The sequence below is a fragment of the Paramormyrops kingsleyae genome, chromosome 12 (genome assembly GCF_048594095.1).
Source record: "Paramormyrops kingsleyae isolate MSU_618 chromosome 12, PKINGS_0.4, whole genome shotgun sequence".
NCBI classification, from domain to species: Eukaryota; Metazoa; Chordata; class Actinopteri; order Osteoglossiformes; family Mormyridae; genus Paramormyrops; species Paramormyrops kingsleyae.
In genome coordinates this window covers 33,045,136-33,065,271 of record NC_132808.1, presented here as the reverse complement: position 1 = coordinate 33,065,271, position 20,136 = coordinate 33,045,136, and the positions used below count along the sequence as shown (strand labels likewise).

Below are 20,136 nucleotides of genomic sequence, written 5' to 3'. Positions count from 1 at the left end.
TTGACGTCTAAATATGAGTATGACGATGTACTAAAATCGTGGGATAAATTGAATTGAAATGATGAATGTAGAAAATGCTTTTGAAGTTGAACAAAGTACGAATTCGTTTCCCTGTTGACATCGGAAAGCTGTCTGCCCTTTCTTTTAATTGCTGTTCTATAATTAAAGTAAAAACATCAAACACATTTTGAACCTTTAAATCCCAATTCCACATGCAGCATGAATTATTTCAGACGTGTTCCCATTTCCCTGTCTTTACCATTGACAGCGAACTAATAAGTGCCGGAGACACATGGATGACATACAGCACGCGCCGTCCGACGCCTCCCCCCCCGCACGCCCTTGCTGCTAAACCCGGCGCCTCCATATAGGCATTGGCCCCTAGGCGTGTCAGTTAAGCCAGCCTCCCCGCTCAGTCTCTCCAGTGAGAGTGAGTGAGAAGTGCCGTGCATTGAGTCAGGCGGTGAAAGATCCGGGGGGGTGGGGGGGGAGCTGGGGCCAGAAGCTCACCGATCCAACCACACGCAAGGGAAAACGAGAAGAGACAAGCGGTGAAAGTGATCCAAGCAGCTGAAACTCACGGCGATGGAGGAGGACATGCATCTGGCGGACGAGGGACTCTACGTCCCTAAAATATGCAGACAGCGGAGTCCCTACAGCGCCCTGAAAACCTTCCCCAGCAAGCGGTCGGCGGGGAAGACGCGGTATGAGCGACCCACCATGGTAGACATCCCGCTGCTGGGAGGCGGCGGCGGCGGCGACGGCGGAGGAGGAGGAGGAGAGCATCCTAACCAGAATCAGCACCATCAGCATCAGCAGCATATTCAGCCACATCAGCCGTCCCTGATCAGCAGCAGCGATCATCGCCACCCGCCGCAGCGCTCCCCCGGGCCCGGCTTCCGCGTCGCCACCTCCACTTCGGCGACGTCGGCAGCCACAGCATCCCTCGGCAGCCCGCGGAGTGTCGGCGGCGCGGCGGGGCACCAAACCTCCGGGCATCCAGCCGCCAACTCCGCTCTCTGTCACGACTCTCCAGACTGCAGCCAGGGGCTCAGCGCAGGTGCGTCCGTAGTTTTTCCATTATATATAACCAAAAGTGAAACCTACACCAAAAAATATTGTATATTAATAATTTGGATATATTTATACCACGCTGTTTCAGAATATGTACCATGCCCTTAAGCAGAATCTATAAATATTATTTGAATTAATGTAGTAAATAGTTTATAAAAGTGGCATGACATTCAAGCAGGGTGTTTACAGAAGGAGAGATGTCACATATAAGCCAGAAGTCCGGCGAAGTTTGACGTCCTAGTTTGTCCGATTTGTGTCACTGTCGCACAACGAACACGCGATTTTAAAATAGTGTTATTTATATGAAGGGAGCTAATTATCAGACACCGGAATTAATTAACTTTTCCAGCACCATTTTGCCCATTGACCGCTCACGTGAATAGAAAAAAAGATACACGCACATGTGTAAAATTTGATAGTTTTATTTGATTTGGTCCTTCTTAAATTATTGGAAATGTGATTATTTTGTCCTGTGCTGATGATGAAAAGTGAGTGCAGAAGACCCCCACCAAACAAAGGTACGGCGATGATTCCGTCTAGATAATAAGGTAAATATTTGAAGAGGGGGCGCGATCAGCTGCCGACTCGGTGGCGGGGAGATGAGGGCGAGACCGGGGCTGTATGTCACCGGGGCTGTTTCTGTCAGGCCGACGGGACGCAGACATAAGCACAGCGGCCGTCACATATGTCAGCTGTCACTGACTGTAGGTAGGATGATGGATGTGTTAGATATGCGAAGGGTCCGTTTCCAGGCCACTCTGCTATTTTATTTAACTTAGTGGTGTCCAGCTGTATTTCAATAAGACCAGTGCATGCATTCTGGTTATTGTTTTTGTCCCTGTCTGTGTGCACATTGAGGCTTTGGTGGGCACATGTCTGAACATATCCACACGCGTGTGCCTCAGTATGGGGGGGGGGGGGGTGCTGTGTGTAAGGCTGGTGGTGACAACCAGGGTGACTGGTGTTTCTCAGCAGATGGTGGTGCTACCTGCCTGGGGAGGGTTTACAATTGGGGCATGGATAGCTATGGAGGTACTTTACGGGGGCCCTTGAAAACATACAAGTATGGAATTATATAATGGGTGGGGGGCCAAGCTGACATTTTATCAGGGGGCCCAGAATTTCAAGCTGTACTCCTTATGTGACAACTGGTCAGTCGCTTTGTGAATTCTTGGGTTTTTTTTGTTTTGTTTTTTTTTTGATGGGGGGGGTCATAATAGAGAGTCCATGGATATTTTGACCACCCCCCCATGACCTTTGTACTTCTGTACCTGCTCCTGGCACTTCAAGATGGGTCGTGTCCCTGACGAGAGGCGTCTCCCCGGTCCGTCTCAGGCCTACAGCTCCCTCACGCCCACTCGCTTTTGGGTGGGGCCGTCGATCCCGCGCCCTTCAGCAGATCCTCATCCCTCACGCCCACTCGCTTTTGGGAGGGGCCGTCGATCCCGCGCCCTTCAGCAGATCCTCATCCCTCACGCCCACTCGCTTTTGGGTGGGGCCGTTGATCCCGCGCCCTTCAGCAGATCCTCACCCCTCACGCTGCATTTTGCTGATGGACCTTGGCGATGGCTGCCGAGTGTGTCTGGAGAAATGGCACCTCTGTTAGCCCCCCGCCCCTCCCCCGCCCTTCTCTTCCCCTCTCCCCCTCTCGAAAAAAATCAGCTTTAAACAGATTAAACGCATATTTCAAAAGCATCAGCACCACAAACGGCACATATAATAGAATTCTGTCAAACAAAAAAATAATTTTCCTCTTGCTACAGCTCAATCCGGTGATTACCTGCAATGTAATGCATCCATCTTCCCCCCTTTCTCTCTCTCTCTCTCTTTCTCACTCCCTCGCTCATTCGGCCTCTCTCATCTCTCCTTTCATTTCCTGTGATTGATATGATACCACAATGGCATTATGCATGAAAAAGGGGGGAAAAAATGCCCATCGCTATCATTATTTGTTTCTGTCTCTCGGTCTCTCTCAACCTCGCCATCAACGTCACGCCTGCCTGCGTGCGCATACATCTGACTGATTATATCTGACGGCTCTGGGCGTCTGCGCGCGCACGGGGCTGCGTGGCTGCGGCTGCACGTGTGCACCCGGTTCTCGCACTGCGTGCATGCTCAGCTTTACAATGAGAGGGGAATTAGACTTTGTGGGGAAAAGGCAAGGAAGTTCCAAGTTCTCTGGGCGATTCCGACACTCACAGGAACCGTGATCCCCACAAGACACCCAGGGCCCCCTTATCTCCCCGCTGGCAGGTGGGCTTGTCAATCCATCCCAGGACCTTCAACTGTCCTCAAACAAGCATGCAGGTCTGTAGATAGGAGGCTTTCATCTCCTCCATGGATTATGGGCCCAAGACTTAAGAGCTACATTTTCACTCTTTATGAGGGCGGGAACAAGTGAAGGAGAGACAATCTCAGACACCTCGTCTCTCGGATTTGGAAATACAGAACCAGCTGCTGATCAGGAAGTTTTATTGACCTTTTCTTCCTGTCGAGGTCCAGTGCATCCAGTCGTCGACACAACATGGGCCTTCTGTGGGCCTTCTGGCTTAAGCTGATGTTTCTTACAATCACCCCCCCCCCGGGCGGGATGCTGCATCCTGGGTTTTTAACGACCGGTGGAAACTTCTCTCACTGCTGTGAGAACATAGGAGAAGGTCACGCTTTTACCAAGAGCTGGCTTGTGGCCATAATGTAGCTGTAGTGGCCCTTTAAGAGTTTTTGTTTTGTGATGTGAAACGTCGGGTTTCCCTGATGGGAAGATTTGTGGAGCGGAGGGAAACTGTCCATCCGGATCAGATGCAGTGTCTGCCAGTTGGTGATCGCTGCTGTAGATTATGGGTGGTGTGGTTGCTCAGTGGATAGCCTGTTCTATAGTGAGCCCATCCAGGGTGTCCTATGCCTGGTACTCCCTGCTAGAGGTTCTGGCCTTTGTGGAACCCTGGTTGGATAATACAGGAAGGGAAACTGTTTTGAAGTTCATCAAGCGCCATGTTGAGGCATACAGGAAAGTGCAGGAGAGGCAGGCGAAGTCCGAGGTCTGGGAAAGATCTGAGCTTAAATCTACATACTTAAACCTCTATTCCAACAGTCACAATGGGCTGAGGTGACACCTTGTGGGTCATGTGACACAGTGTAAACTAAACAAACATAACCCTGTCCTCACATTTCGTATGAATCCATCTATGTTAAAAATGTATGGTAAAATATTGGATGTGAAGGCAAGAGTGATTCCATACATGTTAATACATTGCTGAGAATTTATATGATTAAGTTTTTAAGCTACAATGATGTTTTTATTGATGTTTTTATTTATTACAATGATGTTTACACAGCACATCTTATTCCTAAAATGTACAAAGAATATGTCAGTACATGGAGTATAGTGGATATTATATTACAGTAGTATTTAATATTTGTTAAAGAGTATGTAGTATGGCGCTAGGTGAGAGGCAGAGATTGGAGCCTCCAGTCCTCTCGGCGATGTATATACGGTTCGGCCGCTTTGTAGCCCCTTGTAATAAACCGTCGGTCTAATTCGGGGACTTTCGGTTCGGATGCGAACCGGAGTCCGCCAGTTGGTGACAACCGCTCTAATCACTAATGTCGTCGCGTCTCATCAGCATGCACATCAGCGGGCTTGAAATTTCTTCGCTTTGGGACGATATAACGATTAAAATGCGGCGTTAGAAAATGGCACGACAAAAAAAAACATCTATTCGCAAATACCGCGTATCTGATCAAAAGTCTTTCCGCGGGGTTCCGTGTGGTGTATTGAAGTTTACCGACTTGGTTTGGGTTAACAGAAATGCACGCAAAATGAATGCACAACATGTCTAAATTCAAAACATTTAAATGTGATATTTGCATATCAGATTTAATGTCAAGAATGACTGAAAACAGCATCTGTCCTAAAATGAATCATCTTAGGTTATCTGGGTATTAAAAATGTGTTTGAACGTTTGTGCCAAGCCTCTCTAATCAGATTTATATATCTGATAGCAAGGCATCAGTTGGGGGGAAAATGAAAGTGAACTTTCTGGGACTTGGAAAATATTTATACAGTATATGGCCAAAAGTATTGGGACACCTGCTTTTACATACACATGAACTTTAATGACATTCCATTCTTAATACATAGGCTTTAATATGGAGTTGGCCCACCCTTTGCAGCTTTAACAGCTTCAGCTCTTCTGCGAAGGCTGTCCACAAGGTTTAGGAGTGTTTATGGGAATGTTTAACCATTCTTCCAGGAGAGCATTTGTGAGGTCAGGCACTGATGTTGGACGAGAAGGTCTGGCTCTGCTCTAATTCCTCCCAAACTTTACACTTGGCACAATGCAGTCAGACAGGTACCGTTCTCCTGGCAACTGCCAAATCCAGACTCGCCCATCGGATTGTCAGACAGAGAAGCGTGATTCATCACTGCAGAGAACATGTCTCCACTGCTCTAGAGTCCAGTGTCAGCGTGCTTTACACCACTGCATCCGACGCTTTGCATTGCACTTGGTGATGTAAGGCTTGGATGCTCGCCCATTGGAAACCCATTCCATGAAGTTCTCTACACACTGTTCTTAAGCTAATCTGAAGGCCACATGAAGTTTGGAGGTCTGTAGCTATTGACAGTTGGTGACTTCTGCACACTGTGCGCCTCAGCTTGCAGTGTCCCCACTCTGTGATTTTACGTGGCCTGTCACTTCGTGGTTGAGTTGCTGTTGTTCCCATTTGCTTCCACTTTGTTTTAATACCACAAACAGTTGAATGTGTAATATTTAGTAGCGAGGAAATTCCATGAATGGACATATTGCACAGGTGGCATCCTATCACAGAACCACGCTTGAATTCACTGAGCTCCTGAGAGTGACCCATTCTTTCGCAGATGTTTGTAGAAGCAGTCTGCATGCCGAGGTGCTTGATTTTATACACCTGTTGCTATGGAAGTGATTGGATCACCTGAATTCAATGATTTGGAGAGGTGTCCCAATACTTTTGGCAATACTGTACAGTGTATGTATACTTTTGGTTGTGGCAGTTATTTTGTATTTTGTTTAGCTCCACTGTGACAGGACCATAACACTCCATAGACCAATAGAAAGGCAGTAATAAAATGAAACATCTGGTTTTACGGCATAGGAGAACTAAGAACTAAGCCGTGAAGCGGCTCTTGAGCCTCGTGGTCATACAGCCGCATGTTCTTGTCACGCCTTTGGGCGCCAGGTGCGTTCTTCGTCGTGTGCGGTTTGCGAAAGCGCGGCCGCCATCACGCTCTGTTTTCACGAGTTCGAGTACCAGGAGCCTCGGTCCCGGGGTGACAGACAATGAGAATGACAACCTGTTTAATTTAACACCCCAGAATGCGGTGCGGGGGGGGGGGGGGTGGCCGGGGGTGTGAAGCTCACTCTATGTAATAAAGCAAATTGCGTTTAAAAGCTTTTCCGAAGAGTTGTGATTAAAATAAATGGCGCTCATAAATTCCTGTCTCCGGCACATGTTGTCCTTAATGAAATTTTATGAGCCTGTTTCTGCATGGCATTGGAGAGGGAATATCGAGAGATCTGTCTCGCCAGGCAAGCGGGATACGCTGTACGTATTAATCAGCCTGCACATCTGTGCCTGGCGGTCGGACACACCTCGGAGCCACACTCTAACCGTCTTGTCACGTGGGAGCCACCGTCACCACCAGAGGCCGTAATTATTTGTGTGTGTGTGTGTGTTTTTCCCTCTTCGCATGAAGATTAGAGATTAATCTTCGTTAAGCAAGAAACATTTGAGATGATATGAGCTGGCCCGGAGGCAGCAGAGAAAATGGCGAGGCGTCCTCCATCTTCGCTGTGGTTGTTTTAGAGCCTGAGAGTTGTTGTTGTTCATCGCATCAATGGACATCAATGATTTAGGCCCTGTCACTCTGTAGACAGGCTTTCTGGAACGTTCAGACCAATGGCGTCTGTCGGCCTTATCACGTCGCAATTTAGATCAAAAAAGATTCTGGTGGAAATATGTCAGTTGAATAATCAGCGAAGGCAATGGAGGGGCGATACCAGTTGGAGCCCCGGGCGGTTGTGGAGGGGAGGGGGGAGAGAGCAAGGGAGGTGATAAACTGCAGCTCAGAACATTGATATATCCACTGCATGCTATTCCCATATATCCACTGCATGCTATTCCCATATATCCACTGCATGCTATTCCCATATATCCACTGCATGCTATTCCCATATATCCACTGCATGCTATTCCCATATATCCACTGCATGCTATTCCCAACACGCTGTGAGCAGAGGGGCACTAGTGAAGTTGGCCTCCGCCAAGGATTTGCTCGCCACGATTGTATCGGAGCAATCTATTGGTGTGTATCATACGGCTTAGGGCTCTGACAGTCTTATGAGGACACGGCTGGCTGCTTGTCCGAAGCTGGGAGCATTAGCACGGTGACTAACGCCCGAGACAGTTTAAACGCCACAGGTATCATATGTGCTAGTTTCTGAGACTGCTACCTGAACAGTGGAAGTACTTCTTTCATCAAATACCTGTTATGTACGATTTCATACATGTCATTTGCCCTCTGGTGGATGAACCATGTGCTACAGGCGGTAAGAGCATTTTTATTGCATATTCCAAGATGGCTGCCTTCATCATTTGCTATTTTTGGAAGAGTACCAGGAAGCAAAACTACAGTAAGTAATGCCATGTACATTATTCAATAATTACAATTCAATAATCATATTACTCAATTATGATTGATTTTTTTCTCCTTAGACATATTTAAAGTTGAATTTAAGATGTTTTCATGGCTATGGTTGTCAGATGTAGTATCAATGTGATTTGCTTGTATGAATTTGATGTGCATCTTTAGATGGTGAAAAAGTACAGTGTTGATAATATGATTTTGGATGGAAGCACAAGTGACATGGAGCAGTTAGAGGAGGAAGATGAAGGTGGTAGTGATGAGGAATGGAATCCTAAGGCAGTACCTACTACAGAAGGTTCAAACAACAGTGATGAAGATATGAGAGGAGAAAGTGTTAAGGAAACAGATGCAGAAGTATAAACAGTAGCTGACAACAACAAAAGTAAAAAAGGAGCCGTACAGATGGAAAAAAGTACTATTTAAATCTCCAAATGTTGAGTTTAATGGATGTGTTGAGGAAGAGTTAGTAGACGGGTCAGACTGGACACCCTATACATGCTTCCAGTAGTCAATTGTGAATGAAATGCTACAGGAAATTGCATGTACAGAAACTGAGAAATTCACAACACAAACGTAAAGAAACTGAACAGGTTCTAGGTATGTACATACAGTATGGTGTGGATACAGATGTCCAATGTACGAGCCTATTGGGAGACAGGGACAAGGTATCCCCTGTCGGGGCGCGTTATCTTGAGAATGCTTCCTAAAATTGTTGACAATAATTCACTGTCAAGACAACCTCAGTGTGCTTGATCAGAATGAGAAAGACAAATTGTGGAAATTTAGGCCATGGTTACAAAAACTAAAAATAGTAGCAAAAATAGCAATTGGGTCTACAACAAAGCATAGTAACCATGTTGCAACATGACTGCAAAAACTTGTAAAATGTAAAACAATCTAAAATACATGTAATATGATGCAAATGTTTTAAAAATGTATGTTTAAAAAAGTGATCCTATAATGATCATATAATATAAACCAGAGATGCTGGGTGTATCAAATATGATACAAAAAAATCATACATAGAGACTTTTTTTCTACAGCTTTTTTTCATTGTATCAAAAAGATGCAATAACTTCCATTTCAAATATCAGCCTTTAAAAGGTTAAGAAGGTGCTGATTGGCTGCTGCCTTACTGAGCTGCCTGGTCAGCCAAAGAACGACTGTAAGCAGACATGCGATATGATGTTTGTCAGGCAGAGCTACAGCCCCACTGAACTGGTTACCTGCAGCTGCAGGGCGTAGGATCCTGGGGGGAGGGGATGGTAGGAACCTTGTACCCCCCAATATATCAGTTAGATTGTCATTCCCCCCAATAAATATAGCATTGTATTTACGTCATCAAGTTGTTATCCCAATGTCAAATTCTCTTCTGTGCCGCTCTGCTGCTGGTTACCATTTCATCCCCAGACTATCTACTTTTAGATTAGTGCTACAGGTTTGGTGAGACAGAGAGATAGAGACAGACAGAGAGAGAGAGACAAAGAGAGAGACAAAGAGAGAGATAAAGAGAGAGACGAAGAGAGAGACGAAGAGAGAGACAAAGAGAGAGACAGACAGAAAGAGAGACTGGCTGCTTGTGAGTCATGTTCTGCCTTTTTTCCGGTAGAGCCACCTCACCCATTGCGATTTCGTGCTGAGCTCTCCTGTCTTCGTGCTGACCTCTCCTGTCATGCAGTGGCAGTCTGCTGTCTTCAGAGTCTCCCACACAGAGCAGAGATGTTTCCTGTGTTTTCCTCATGTGTCAGTCATGTTGGGAAACACGTGTGACAGACCCCGAAATTAAACTGTCAGCACACGGCGTTTGCAGGTACGGCTCGGGCCTGTGAGGCGATATACAGGAATGAATGTTCGCTTGTCATGCGGGACAAACTAGGGGTGTGCAGCGATCCATGCATCTCCTCTGGAGGAGGCTGACAGAAACGCCCCCTGTACTACACCCCGGCTCGCAGACACTAAAGGAAAGCTACACCCCGGCTCGCAGAAGCTAAAGGAAAGCTACACCCCGGCTCGCAGACGCTAAAGGAAAGCTGCACCCCGGGTCGCAGACGCTAAAGGAAAGCTGCACCCCGGTTCGCACACGCTAAAGGAAAGCTACACCCCGGCTCGCAGACGCTAAAGGAAAGCTACACCCCGGCTCGCAGAAGCTAAAGGAAAGCTACACCCCGGCTCGCAGACGCTAAAGGAAAGCTGCACCCCGGCTCGCACACGCTAAAGGAAAGCTGCACCCCGGTTCGCACACGCTAAAGGAAAGCTGCACCCCGGCTCGCAGACGCTAAAGGACAGCTACACCCCGGCTCGCAGACGCTAAAGGAAAGCTACACCCCGGCTCGCAGACGCTAAAGGACAGCTACACCCCGGCTCGCAGACGCTAAAGGAAAGCTACACCCCGGCTCGCAGACGCTAAAGGAAAGCTACACCCCGGCTCGCAGACGCTAAAGGAAAGCTACACCCCGGCTCGCAGACGCTAAAGGAAAGCTACACCCCGGCTCGCAGACGCTAAAGGAAAGCTACACCCCGGCTCGCAGACGCTAAAGGAAAGCTACACCCCGGCTCGCAGACGCTAAAGGAAAGCTACACCCCGGCTCGCAGACGCTAAAGGACAGCTACACCCCGGCTCGCAGACGCTAAAGGAAAGCTACACCCCGGCTCGCAGACGCTAAAGGACAGCTACACCCCGGCTCGCAGACGCTAAAGGAAAGCTGCACCCCGGTTCGCACACGCTAAAGGAAAGCTGCACCCCGGCTCGCAGACGCTAAAGGACAGCTACACCCCGGCTCGCAGACGCTAAAGGAAAGCTACACCCCGGCTCGCAGACGCTAAAGGACAGCTACACCCCGGCTCGCAGACGCTAAAGGAAAGCTACACCCCGGCTCGCAGACGCTAAAGGAAAGCTACACCCCGGCTCGCAGACGCTAAAGGAAAGCTACACCCCGGCTCGCAGACGCTAAAGGAAAGCTACACCCCGGCTCGCAGACGCTAAAGGAAAGCTACACCCCGGCTCGCAGACGCTAAAGGACAGCTACACCCCGGCTCGCAGACGCTAAAGGAAAGCTACACCCCGGCTCGCAGACGCTAAAGGACAGCTACACCCCGGCTCGCAGACGCTAAAGGAAAGCTGCACCCCGGTTCGCACACGCTAAAGGAAAGCTGCACCCCGGCTCGCAGACGCTAAAGGACAGCTACACCCCGGCTCGCAGACGCTAAAGGAAAGCTACACCCCGGCTCGCAGACGCTAAAGGACAGCTACACCCCGGCTCGCAGACGCTAAAGGAAAGCTACACCCCGGCTCGCAGACGCTAAAGGAAAGCTACACCCCGGCTCGCAGACGCTAAAGGAAAGCTACACCCCGGCTTGCAGATGCTAAAGGAAAGCTGACGCTCAATGAAGTTACGTAGCACAAAATCAGACCCCCAAAAACCCAGTCTAGAGGATGTGTCAGTCAGTCGGGATGCAAGTGTTACGTTATTTACCAGAATATTGGATAAATATGACTGACTTTAAACAGCAGGATACAGACTAAAGCAATCCTCTTTTGAAGAGCAGCCATTTTGGAGGTGAGATTTAACTCCTTGAGGTTACAAATTCAGGTACTTAATCAGGAGCATCACGAGAGATTTATGAAAAGGGGGGGGTAAGCCTTTACTCGGGGGGGGGGGGGGGGGGAGTCTGATTTTAATGAAAATGAATGAGAACACTATTTAAATGAATTAGTCTACATTTATTTTCTGGGGGTTAAATGCTCCCTAAAACAGCCCTAGCGACACTGATATGTCCTTGACCATCCTGACAGCAAATCGATGTCTACCCAGCATGCACCACAACTACACTGTGTAAGCAGTTTGCAGGTATTCCAAACCTCTATTTACAGGAAGCCTCTGAAGTGCTGTCACTGCTCAGTCCCTTTGCCGCTTCATAACCTGTCCAAAAGATGACTGGTTGGCTCCTGCCTCTTGTGTGGATTTTACCCCATGTCTAGAAGGTCGTCAAATGACCCAAGACAACAAATTACACATTACATGATCACATTACATAGGTTTTTTCTCACTGGACTCAATCACCCACAAACCCCAGCAGTAACTACAGGAAACCAGGTAGCCCAAAATACTACACCATATGCCTTGTATTACACAACACTTATTCTGTATGGCAAACAGGTGATGAGAGGAGTGAGAGAGAATTGTAATTTAAATACACCTATTAGCCATGGTAGTTCAGTCAACATTTTCGCAATTCTCGATTATAAGATTCCTTGCCTTTTTTGGGGTGGTGGTGGGAAGGGGGCTCGCTAACAGACCCTCACATAGTGCCTAGGAGGAAGGAGAGGGTTTGGGGTTTGATCGACCATCAGGAAGTGCAAACATGCGCGGGATTCATTAATCATCCTGGCTTGGCCCCCACTGTCCAGTGACATAGATCCTCTGTTCTCATTACTGCTGTAAAACCCCCTACAGAATAGAAGTCCATACCACAAGATTCTGTTCTGCTTTAGGATGTATGAGCTTGTAAAATCACCACTCGTGTTCACCCTTCAAAGTGGATCACACAGTGCCCTTTGCTCATACGCGACTGGAGTCTGACTCAGAGGGTTCTCCTGGAAGGTTCTCCTGGAAGGTTCTCCTGGATGTGATTTCAGCACTGGATGCAGCAGGTGGGACCATCAGCTGCACGGGAGTCTCACATCAGAGTCCAACAGCTCTTTAACCAGTTCCTGATCTTTCGTCCCTTGTGTTTTCCTTCTGAAAGAGGATTTTAGCCTTGGTGTTCTGAATGTTTTGCATGTATAGTTGCTCCAATACTGCTTACACTTGTACCTGGCCATTTACTGGACGCTCATGAATGTTTGCAATGAGCTATATGCTCCACCTATACATCACTTTGGACAAAAGCGTCTGGTAAATATGTAAATGAAAATCCTTTGTTGGACATGTTTCCAAATCATCTTCAAGTCAGTTAGCCTGAACGCTTCTTTGTTTTGTGACGCAGTGATACTGCTTTTTACTACCCTTCTAACAATATCAAACAGATTAAAGTCCCTCTTCATTAATCCACTTAATTGGCCCATTAATTGAAGTGTTTCTCTGTTTTTTTTAATCCCAGTCCTTGCCATCATTAAGAACATAAGAACATTGTTCAAAGGGACTGTGAATGACCTGCGGCATATCAGTGAAAACAGACAGAAATGCGTGATTTGTGTGTAAAAATACGCAGCTAAAGCATTAGGAATCTTATCTATGTTCATGTTTTTTTTCTCCCGGCTTGGAAAGTAAATCAAGGAAGCTTTATTTACTGCCACCTTGTCTTCAGATTAGTACTGGAAATGAATGACATAGTACATGCAGTTAAATAAGGACTGAGGTACGCGGGATGCCTAAAGAGAAACTGGTAGAATTACCTACATATAAATTCGGCATCAAACGGGACAAAAAGGTTAATGTTTCGGATTCTATAATATTACTGTCCCCTGTCTGTTTGGGTGTGGTTTGGAGTTAGATGGCAGTTACATCCTCATATTTGCTTGTTGAAAAATTACCATGTTTATTGATATATCTTTGATTACTAGTACTGCATAATTGAAAACTCCTTTGTAAAATACAATTTGTGGTGTCCTGATAAGCCAGAAAATGTTATCGTCAGAAATCCTCGGCACTTAGCTAACCTGCCAGTTTCCTGTCTGGATGTTGAGTGGATGGGCACAACTGCAATGGGATATATAATAAGCAACATCGACACTAGTTCACTTCCTCTCTGTTGGCTGTTCTGTTGTCACTACAATGTACTTCCATAACACATCTCATGTCCTGATTCCCTGAGCTTCATTTCAATAAACTCTGCCTTAAAGAGTGACCCCTCCTCACATCCTCACCCCCGAGCCAGTGGCTCTGATTGGCTACCTCTACTAGCATTAAACTCTCTAGTCAGTGGAGAAGTACCCTACCCAACAATAGTAATAGTTATGAAGTCTCTGAATCCCTGAGAGTATGGGAAAAGTTGTTTTTTTTTGAGGGTACCAGTACTCAGCTTAAGCAGTCTTTGTTTTACTGGTTCATTTGACCTTGGAAAGGATACATCACTGCGATTGGTTGGCATCCCATCCTGGGTTGTTCCCTGCCTTGTGCCCGTAGCCTCCGGGATGAGCGCCGGACCCCCTGCAATCCTGAATAGGATAAGTGGAAACACCAGCGCCCTGGGATAATCGTCAAATCAACCTGAGTCTCCATGTTAGGGCCCCTAGATGAGTTAATCTGCCCCTAGCAGAAGGTAGTCTCTTGCATTGAGATCTTCCTGTAGGTTCTGAGGTGGTCTGCTGGGTGTCTTCATGTGATTCCCCCCTCCCCCCTTCCTCCACAGAGAACCGGCTCATCCTGGATGCCTTTGCGCAGCAGTGCAGTCGCGTCCTCAGCCTCCTGAATGGCGGCGGGCAGCTGCTGGACCCCCGGCCGTATGCCTCGGCGTCATTCATGTCCCAAATCAAGCAGGAGGAAGGTGGATATGTGGAGAGAGAGCTGCCCGAGGGGTCCTGCCAACCCGATAAGGTGGGGCCTGCAGAGGTGGAGACATCAGAGGCGGGGCTGGAGGCAGAGCCTCTGCACAGCCATCGGAGGCAGCAGCAGACCTCGGCCATCCTGCACGCCTTCACCGAGTCGCTCTACGGCTACCTGACGGCCGGCTCCCGGCCCAAACCCGGCTACTGCCACCCCGCCGACCCGGACGTCCTCCCATCCTCTCCATCCCACACCCTGGGTGGATGGACCTCGCCCACAACCTCGGAGTCTCACGGACACCCGTCGTCTACGTTCCCTGAGGAAGAGGATGAGGAGGAAGCCTGCTGCCCACGCTGCCTGGAGCTGGAGCAGGAGGTGCTGTGCCTGCAGCAGGAGAACGAGGAGCTGCGCAGCAAGCTGGACAGCGTGCCAGGTGCTGCCCTCTCATGGTTAATGAGCTTTACTGCACGGCTCATTTTGCAGCGGGATCAAGACAGTCAGCTGTGTGGCATGCAGTTCATCCCTTACATTGGGGGAGGGTTAAAATCAGAAATACTGGGGATTTCTAAAAGGTCTGCTCCACCGCGAGAAGGTCTATACCACCAGAGTTTAATCGCCATGACAATTTATTTCACCATTTCTCAGTCATTCATAAATCTGCTTGCTTATTGCTTGGCAGGACTGAGAGGATGATAATGGCCCCAGTATCGGAGAGAACAGCTTGGATTTGGCTAATGGGCCAGATCCAACACATTTATTTATTTCCCATAGCCCCCCCCCCCCCACCGGAGAATGAATCACTGCTTTCTGATGTGGAGACGGAGCAATTACGAAACATGGCACCCTGTGCCGTCCAGCGAGGCCAGCGAGGCCCCCACACACTCATGGTTTATGAAGGCTGTGAAACCAGAGCTCCCAGAATCCCCTGCTTTTGGCCAATACATATTGGCTATCACAGTATTACATTACAGCTCAGGGCCCTGAAAAAAAAAATTGGGTTGTCGTTTCCTGAAGTCGTCCATGTTCCTTCCCCTCACTATCCCTGTTTTCTGTCGGACAGTACCGTGCCAGAACGTTCTGGATTTCTTCAAGGCAGTCCTGCAGCACCACAATCAGTTCATGCAGCCGCCGCCGGAGGAGCAGCTGACAGAGGTAAGGAGGCCGCGAAGTAGATTCCCGACCCCCTCAACACCCCCCAACCACCCCGCCACATTAACCGTGTTCTTTATACCTGTATATACAGCCTCATAAATGCAGGACTGCACAAATTCCTCCTGCTTGATTTACCGTTTGACTGTTTTATCATTTAGTTACCTCTTCAATTTTATTTATTTTTACTGGCTGTTGCTGTTTTTAATTGCACTGCGCTCTGGGCCGGCAACGTATTTCATTCTCTCCCCTCCACTCATCCATAATGAGGATGCCCATAAATTTGACCTTGGCTCAGTTGGTCAAGGTCACTGCCTGTGTCCTCAGTGAGATCCCAGCATCGACGAAACCACATTGTTTACGAAAATCATTGGAAACGTAAATTATGTCATTTTTTTGTACTAGATAGAATCTATCTGTAGCATGTGTCAACACACAGGGAAAACAGGAGGACAGGGGAAGCATTAGCTATTAAGTATCACATGCAACACAGTTAACAAGGCTGGAAACCGCTCAGGGGTAGACTGGGGTGCGGGTGGGATTTCCTAAAGACTGTGAGACCCCTGCCTCTCTTCCTGTGGTATTCCCCCCTTGTCTGTCCTCTGATCTCTGATCAGCATTGACCAGACTGAATGTGTCGTGAAACTCCACCTGAAACTGCTTACTTACTGATCTTGGATCAGTGGTCACATCATCTTAGTCTGCAGTGTTTTCCTTTCCCTTACTTTAAGTCCCAAAATACCCTGGCAGAAAACATCATGTTTGATCCTCATTTTTGGAAGCATGTTATAATAGGTCAGGAGTCAAAATATGCAAAAAGGGTTTGAGATCTGGATGAAGTGTGCATGATCAAGAACCAGGATTCGGCAGCGAGTCGAAACCGGATCGGAAACATCGCAAAATGAAAACAAAGCAAATTGAATCGGCTGACAGGAAGGACCAGACTGCAGCCCCAAAGATGAACTGCAGATAAACCACCATCAGATTGGCAGCGAAAGGCGCCGTTCATCAAAGGGCTGACACATCATGCCGAGCATGCGGAATTACACAAGGGCTTATCTCACGTCGAACTAAACTCTGATTTAATGAAGGAGGTGGTGTGATTCAGATGGCTTGAAAAAGTCATTTTTAAAATGTCTGGGAACTGAGGAGACCAGGTGCTGGAGTGTTAAAAGTGAAATGCTGTCCCATTATTATTATTTTTATTATTATTATTACCAGTTTATGTTTGTTAAATTCCTTTATAGTAAAGAATGTCTGGTACAAGTATTTTTGGATCGTTCGCATGCAGAAGATTTAGAAGGGTAAATAACGGAAGCCATCTTTGATCTGAAGTTGAAGGCCTCCTTGGGTGTTTTAGTGGTGAATGTAACACTCTTCCAGTGTAGCTTATAGACTTTACAGGTCCCACATTCCAAAGATTCACCATCGGATGCATCATGTCTTTTGAGACGAAGACAGTTATGACTAAAGGTCTGGACAAGACTCCCCGATTGAATCGGGTCCCAGAATGCTTTGCATTGGCACAAGAACAGGATAAGCACTATATTACAAACAGCAGGAAGCAGTTTACCTGGTTTAGCCCATGTGGCTAACATGCTTCATGTAGGGTCAACCATCTAGTCCTCATTTTGTACACAAATTCATGGTGATATGAAAAGATCGAGGTGAATTTCTCACTGTCCCACACCGCATAGATGCCAAACAGCAAAAATGCTTGCTGGCATAAAATGAAAAGTGTGATTCCTAGTGCAGGAACATTGTTTCGGTTTTGGGAGAATTCTGCTGTCAGGAGCTCAGACTTTTCGCTGGTTGCCCCAGATGTCATGCTGTAACATCCTGCCCCTCAGCCTGCATTATTTCAGTAAAATAGCCAGATTTCATAGTTATATAAGCCACTTTGGGTAAAAGTGTCTGCTAAGTGAAAAGCGTATTTTATAAAATGATGAATGCAGTTGTAATGGAAGCGGACAGGCCAGCCAATGACAGGCCACCTTAGAAGTGAAGCAGGAGGTTTTTCCATAACCTGGCAGAATAACCCCCACCCCCACCCCCACCCCTTACAGCACAGACAGCCCTACCAGACCCTCCAACGGCCTGCCTCCGATCGGGTAAGATTAGAACCTGGGGTACAGAGACGCGTAAAAGCGAAATCTGCAGCAGAGACATAACGACAAAAACATTTGGCTCAGGGTTACGTAAACACACCATCAAGGGGCATCTCCTTATTGCACTTTCAGTTTCACATGCAGCGTACAAAAAATAAATTACAAATGCTTAGCACCTCTGGAACCCAATATGCTCGACTCGCATTGGGGCAATTACTATAAAAGGGGTTTCATGCCCCCACTGTCAGGGGCTGCCCTCCCCATCTCACGAAGAGCTCATCACTACCAGCCGTGTTGCGTGTGTCTTCCCAGCAGACCAGCTGTATTCAATTATTAGTCCCCGAGGTCCAAATTCTATCAGCGACACAAAGCCAAGGTCCAATGCCTTCGATAGTATTTTCCGGTGAGGTCCCCCTTAGTAGATTTCGCTGACGGGAGAGGGGGATGGATTCGTTAGTGTGTTCCAGATGAAATTGTCTTTTCGTCCAGATGTGGACCAGGGTCTGCCAATTGAGTATCCCTGTGTCAGGCTGTCCCCCCCCCCCAGGGCAGTAAGCAGCTCCTGGGAAACTACCCCGTCTTCATCACCAACAAGCAGTGGGACGAGGCCGTCAACTCCTCCAAGAAGGACGGGCGCCGGCTGCTGCGTTACCTGATCCGCTTCGTCTTCACCACCGACGAGCTGAAGTACTCGTGTGGCCTGGGCAAGCGCAAGCGCTCGGTGCAGACGGGCGAGGCCGGACCTGAGAGGCGCCCGCTCAACCCCGTCAAGGTCACGTGTCTCCGAGGTAAGGCGTGACACCTCCCGTCATTAATCCCACCTCAGAGCATGTTTGTCGTCATTATTTATAAAGCACACGGTGAAATAAGAAGCGGTAAATATGCGTGGCTCAGTGGGTAAGGACGCCGTGCCTCAGATTGAGGGGGTGCTGGTTCAAATCCCATGGTCAACAGCATGATTGACATAATGACATGTCCTTCTGCCTAAAAGCATCTGCTAAATTAAAAAAAAACCATATATATAAATATTACAGATTCTTTTGTCCATGTATTAACTTCTGATTCATACAAGTTTTAGGTCAAGTTCCTTGCAAGCTTTGATTTGAGGTGGAGCTGCTATCGATCAAGCTCATTGCTCACTGATTACTCACTGATTACTCATTACTAAATCACTATTTTGATGGCATTGTGCACACACACATGGGTGCTGAGATACTGAGGAAACCAGCACCTTGCTGATTACAGATAATGTTTGAGGTCTTTGTACTTTGTCTAGCTTCTCCTCTCTCTTTTGATTTATCGCTCGACTATTCTCTCTAGCTCCTCCCCTGTTTTTGACATACACACAAACTCCTTGGTTTGCACAGAAACTTCCTCGGACCATTATGTTAATGCTGTTGATGATTTTGAACCCAATTTGAAGTACCTAAGCAGGCTCCTCTCCCTGCAGAGTTCATCCGCATGCACTGCGCCTCCAATCCAGACTGGTGGATGCCGTCTGAGGAGCAGATCAACAAGGTGTTCAGCGACGCGGTGGGCCACGCACGGCAGGGCCGGGCTGTGGGCACCTTCCTGGGTGGGGGCAGTAGTGGTGGGTCACTCGGCGCTGAGGTATTCGACGGTCACCTGTCCCAGGACGAGGTCTTCTTCAAGGGGTCCCAGGATGGCTCAGGGGACTGAGTGGGACGTCAGGGGTGGGTGAGATGCCTTCTTAACCTGGCCAGTCTGGCCACTCTGGGAAACCAGTTAACATTCCAGAGAGCAAACAGACTCTCCCAAACAGGTACATGAGCTGAGCGTCTTTTTTTTCTGAGTTTTTTCATTCCCAGAATTCATACTGTGAGAAGGTGAGGATCTTTCTGGATGGTTTGAGTTGATAGTTGATATACCGGTGCTATGTTTGCCTACAGCAAGACAACAGTGCTGGTACGTTTTTTATCCAAGGGATGGAGGTTTTCTGTGTAACTGAAGCTATCTTTCCATCTTATAAAGAAAGGTGTTACGATTGAGCTCACATAGATAGGTTACTGACTGTCACGATCATGATATGGAGTGTGTAAGCGCAAACACTGAGATTCATAGCGACCGCTATCGCGGTCCGGCTTGAGAAATGCTTTTTGACGTGATTCTCAGCCAGACTGCGGAGGAGGTTGATGCAATGCACCTCTTTGGAACAGCCCCCATTTCCACAAGCGTTTTGGAGGGGGCTTTTGTCATTCCTCTCAGACTCTGGTCTTCAAAGGCTCCACCTTCGTCTATCCATGACTCTGCCTACATTGCCCACAGTGCCTCATAACAGGTCTGGTTCTTGTTCCTTTCACCACCGAAGACTCCAAACTGACATTCCTGGGGAAACATTTCCAAATCCTGTCTTTTGTGTCTCCACTGTACCGTGGAACCCAGATCCAGGTTTGTTACAGGCATCAATTTCCCATCTTCTCAGATTCCATGTTTCCTGTGGTGTTGAACGGTCTCTCGCCTTAAGTTCGGAACCACACCTCGGTTGGCTCCCCAGTGTCAGGTATATTTCACTGCCATCCAACATGTGGTCCTACAATTTTATCTATTTCGTAACAATAAAACAGGGATCCTTCAAAATAGCCACACTGGCTGGGGCGTGCATGGAACATGCAGA

General features: G+C 47.7%; 1 protein-coding gene across 2 annotated transcripts; it reads left to right on the top strand.

Annotated features, from left to right (window-relative positions):
* Window positions 1-506: 506 nt before the first annotated feature.
* LOC111853942 (BEN domain-containing protein 4) lies at window positions 507-19,283 on the top strand. Of its 2 annotated transcripts, none has more exons than XM_023831403.2 (5): window positions 507-1,060; window positions 14,111-14,677; window positions 15,305-15,396; window positions 18,049-18,289; window positions 18,952-19,283. In XM_023831403.2, the coding sequence occupies exons 1-5, from the start codon at window positions 586-588 to the stop codon at window positions 19,179-19,181; spliced, it is 1,605 nt and encodes a 534-aa protein (XP_023687171.1). In that variant the 5' UTR covers window positions 507-585; the 3' UTR covers window positions 19,182-19,283. The 2 variants fall into 2 exon arrangements, with proteins under 2 accessions (XP_023687171.1, XP_072554093.1); XM_072697992.1 differs by having other exon boundaries at window positions 18,031-18,289.
* Window positions 19,284-20,136: the final 853 nt, after the last annotated feature.

Bases quoted from the DNA above. Each gene is read 5' to 3' on its own strand.
- LOC111853942 (XM_072697992.1), top strand. From the start codon at position 586: ATGGAGGAGGACATGCATCTGGCGGACGAGGGACTCTACGTCCCTAAA. The intron at 1,061-14,110 runs GTGCGTCCGTAG...CTTCCTCCACAG, and splicing joins CAGCCAGGGGCTCAGCGCAG to AGAACCGGCTCATCCTGGAT. The intron at 15,397-18,030 runs GTAAGGAGGCCG...TCCCTGTGTCAG, and splicing joins CGGAGGAGCAGCTGACAGAG to GCTGTCCCCCCCCCCCAGGG.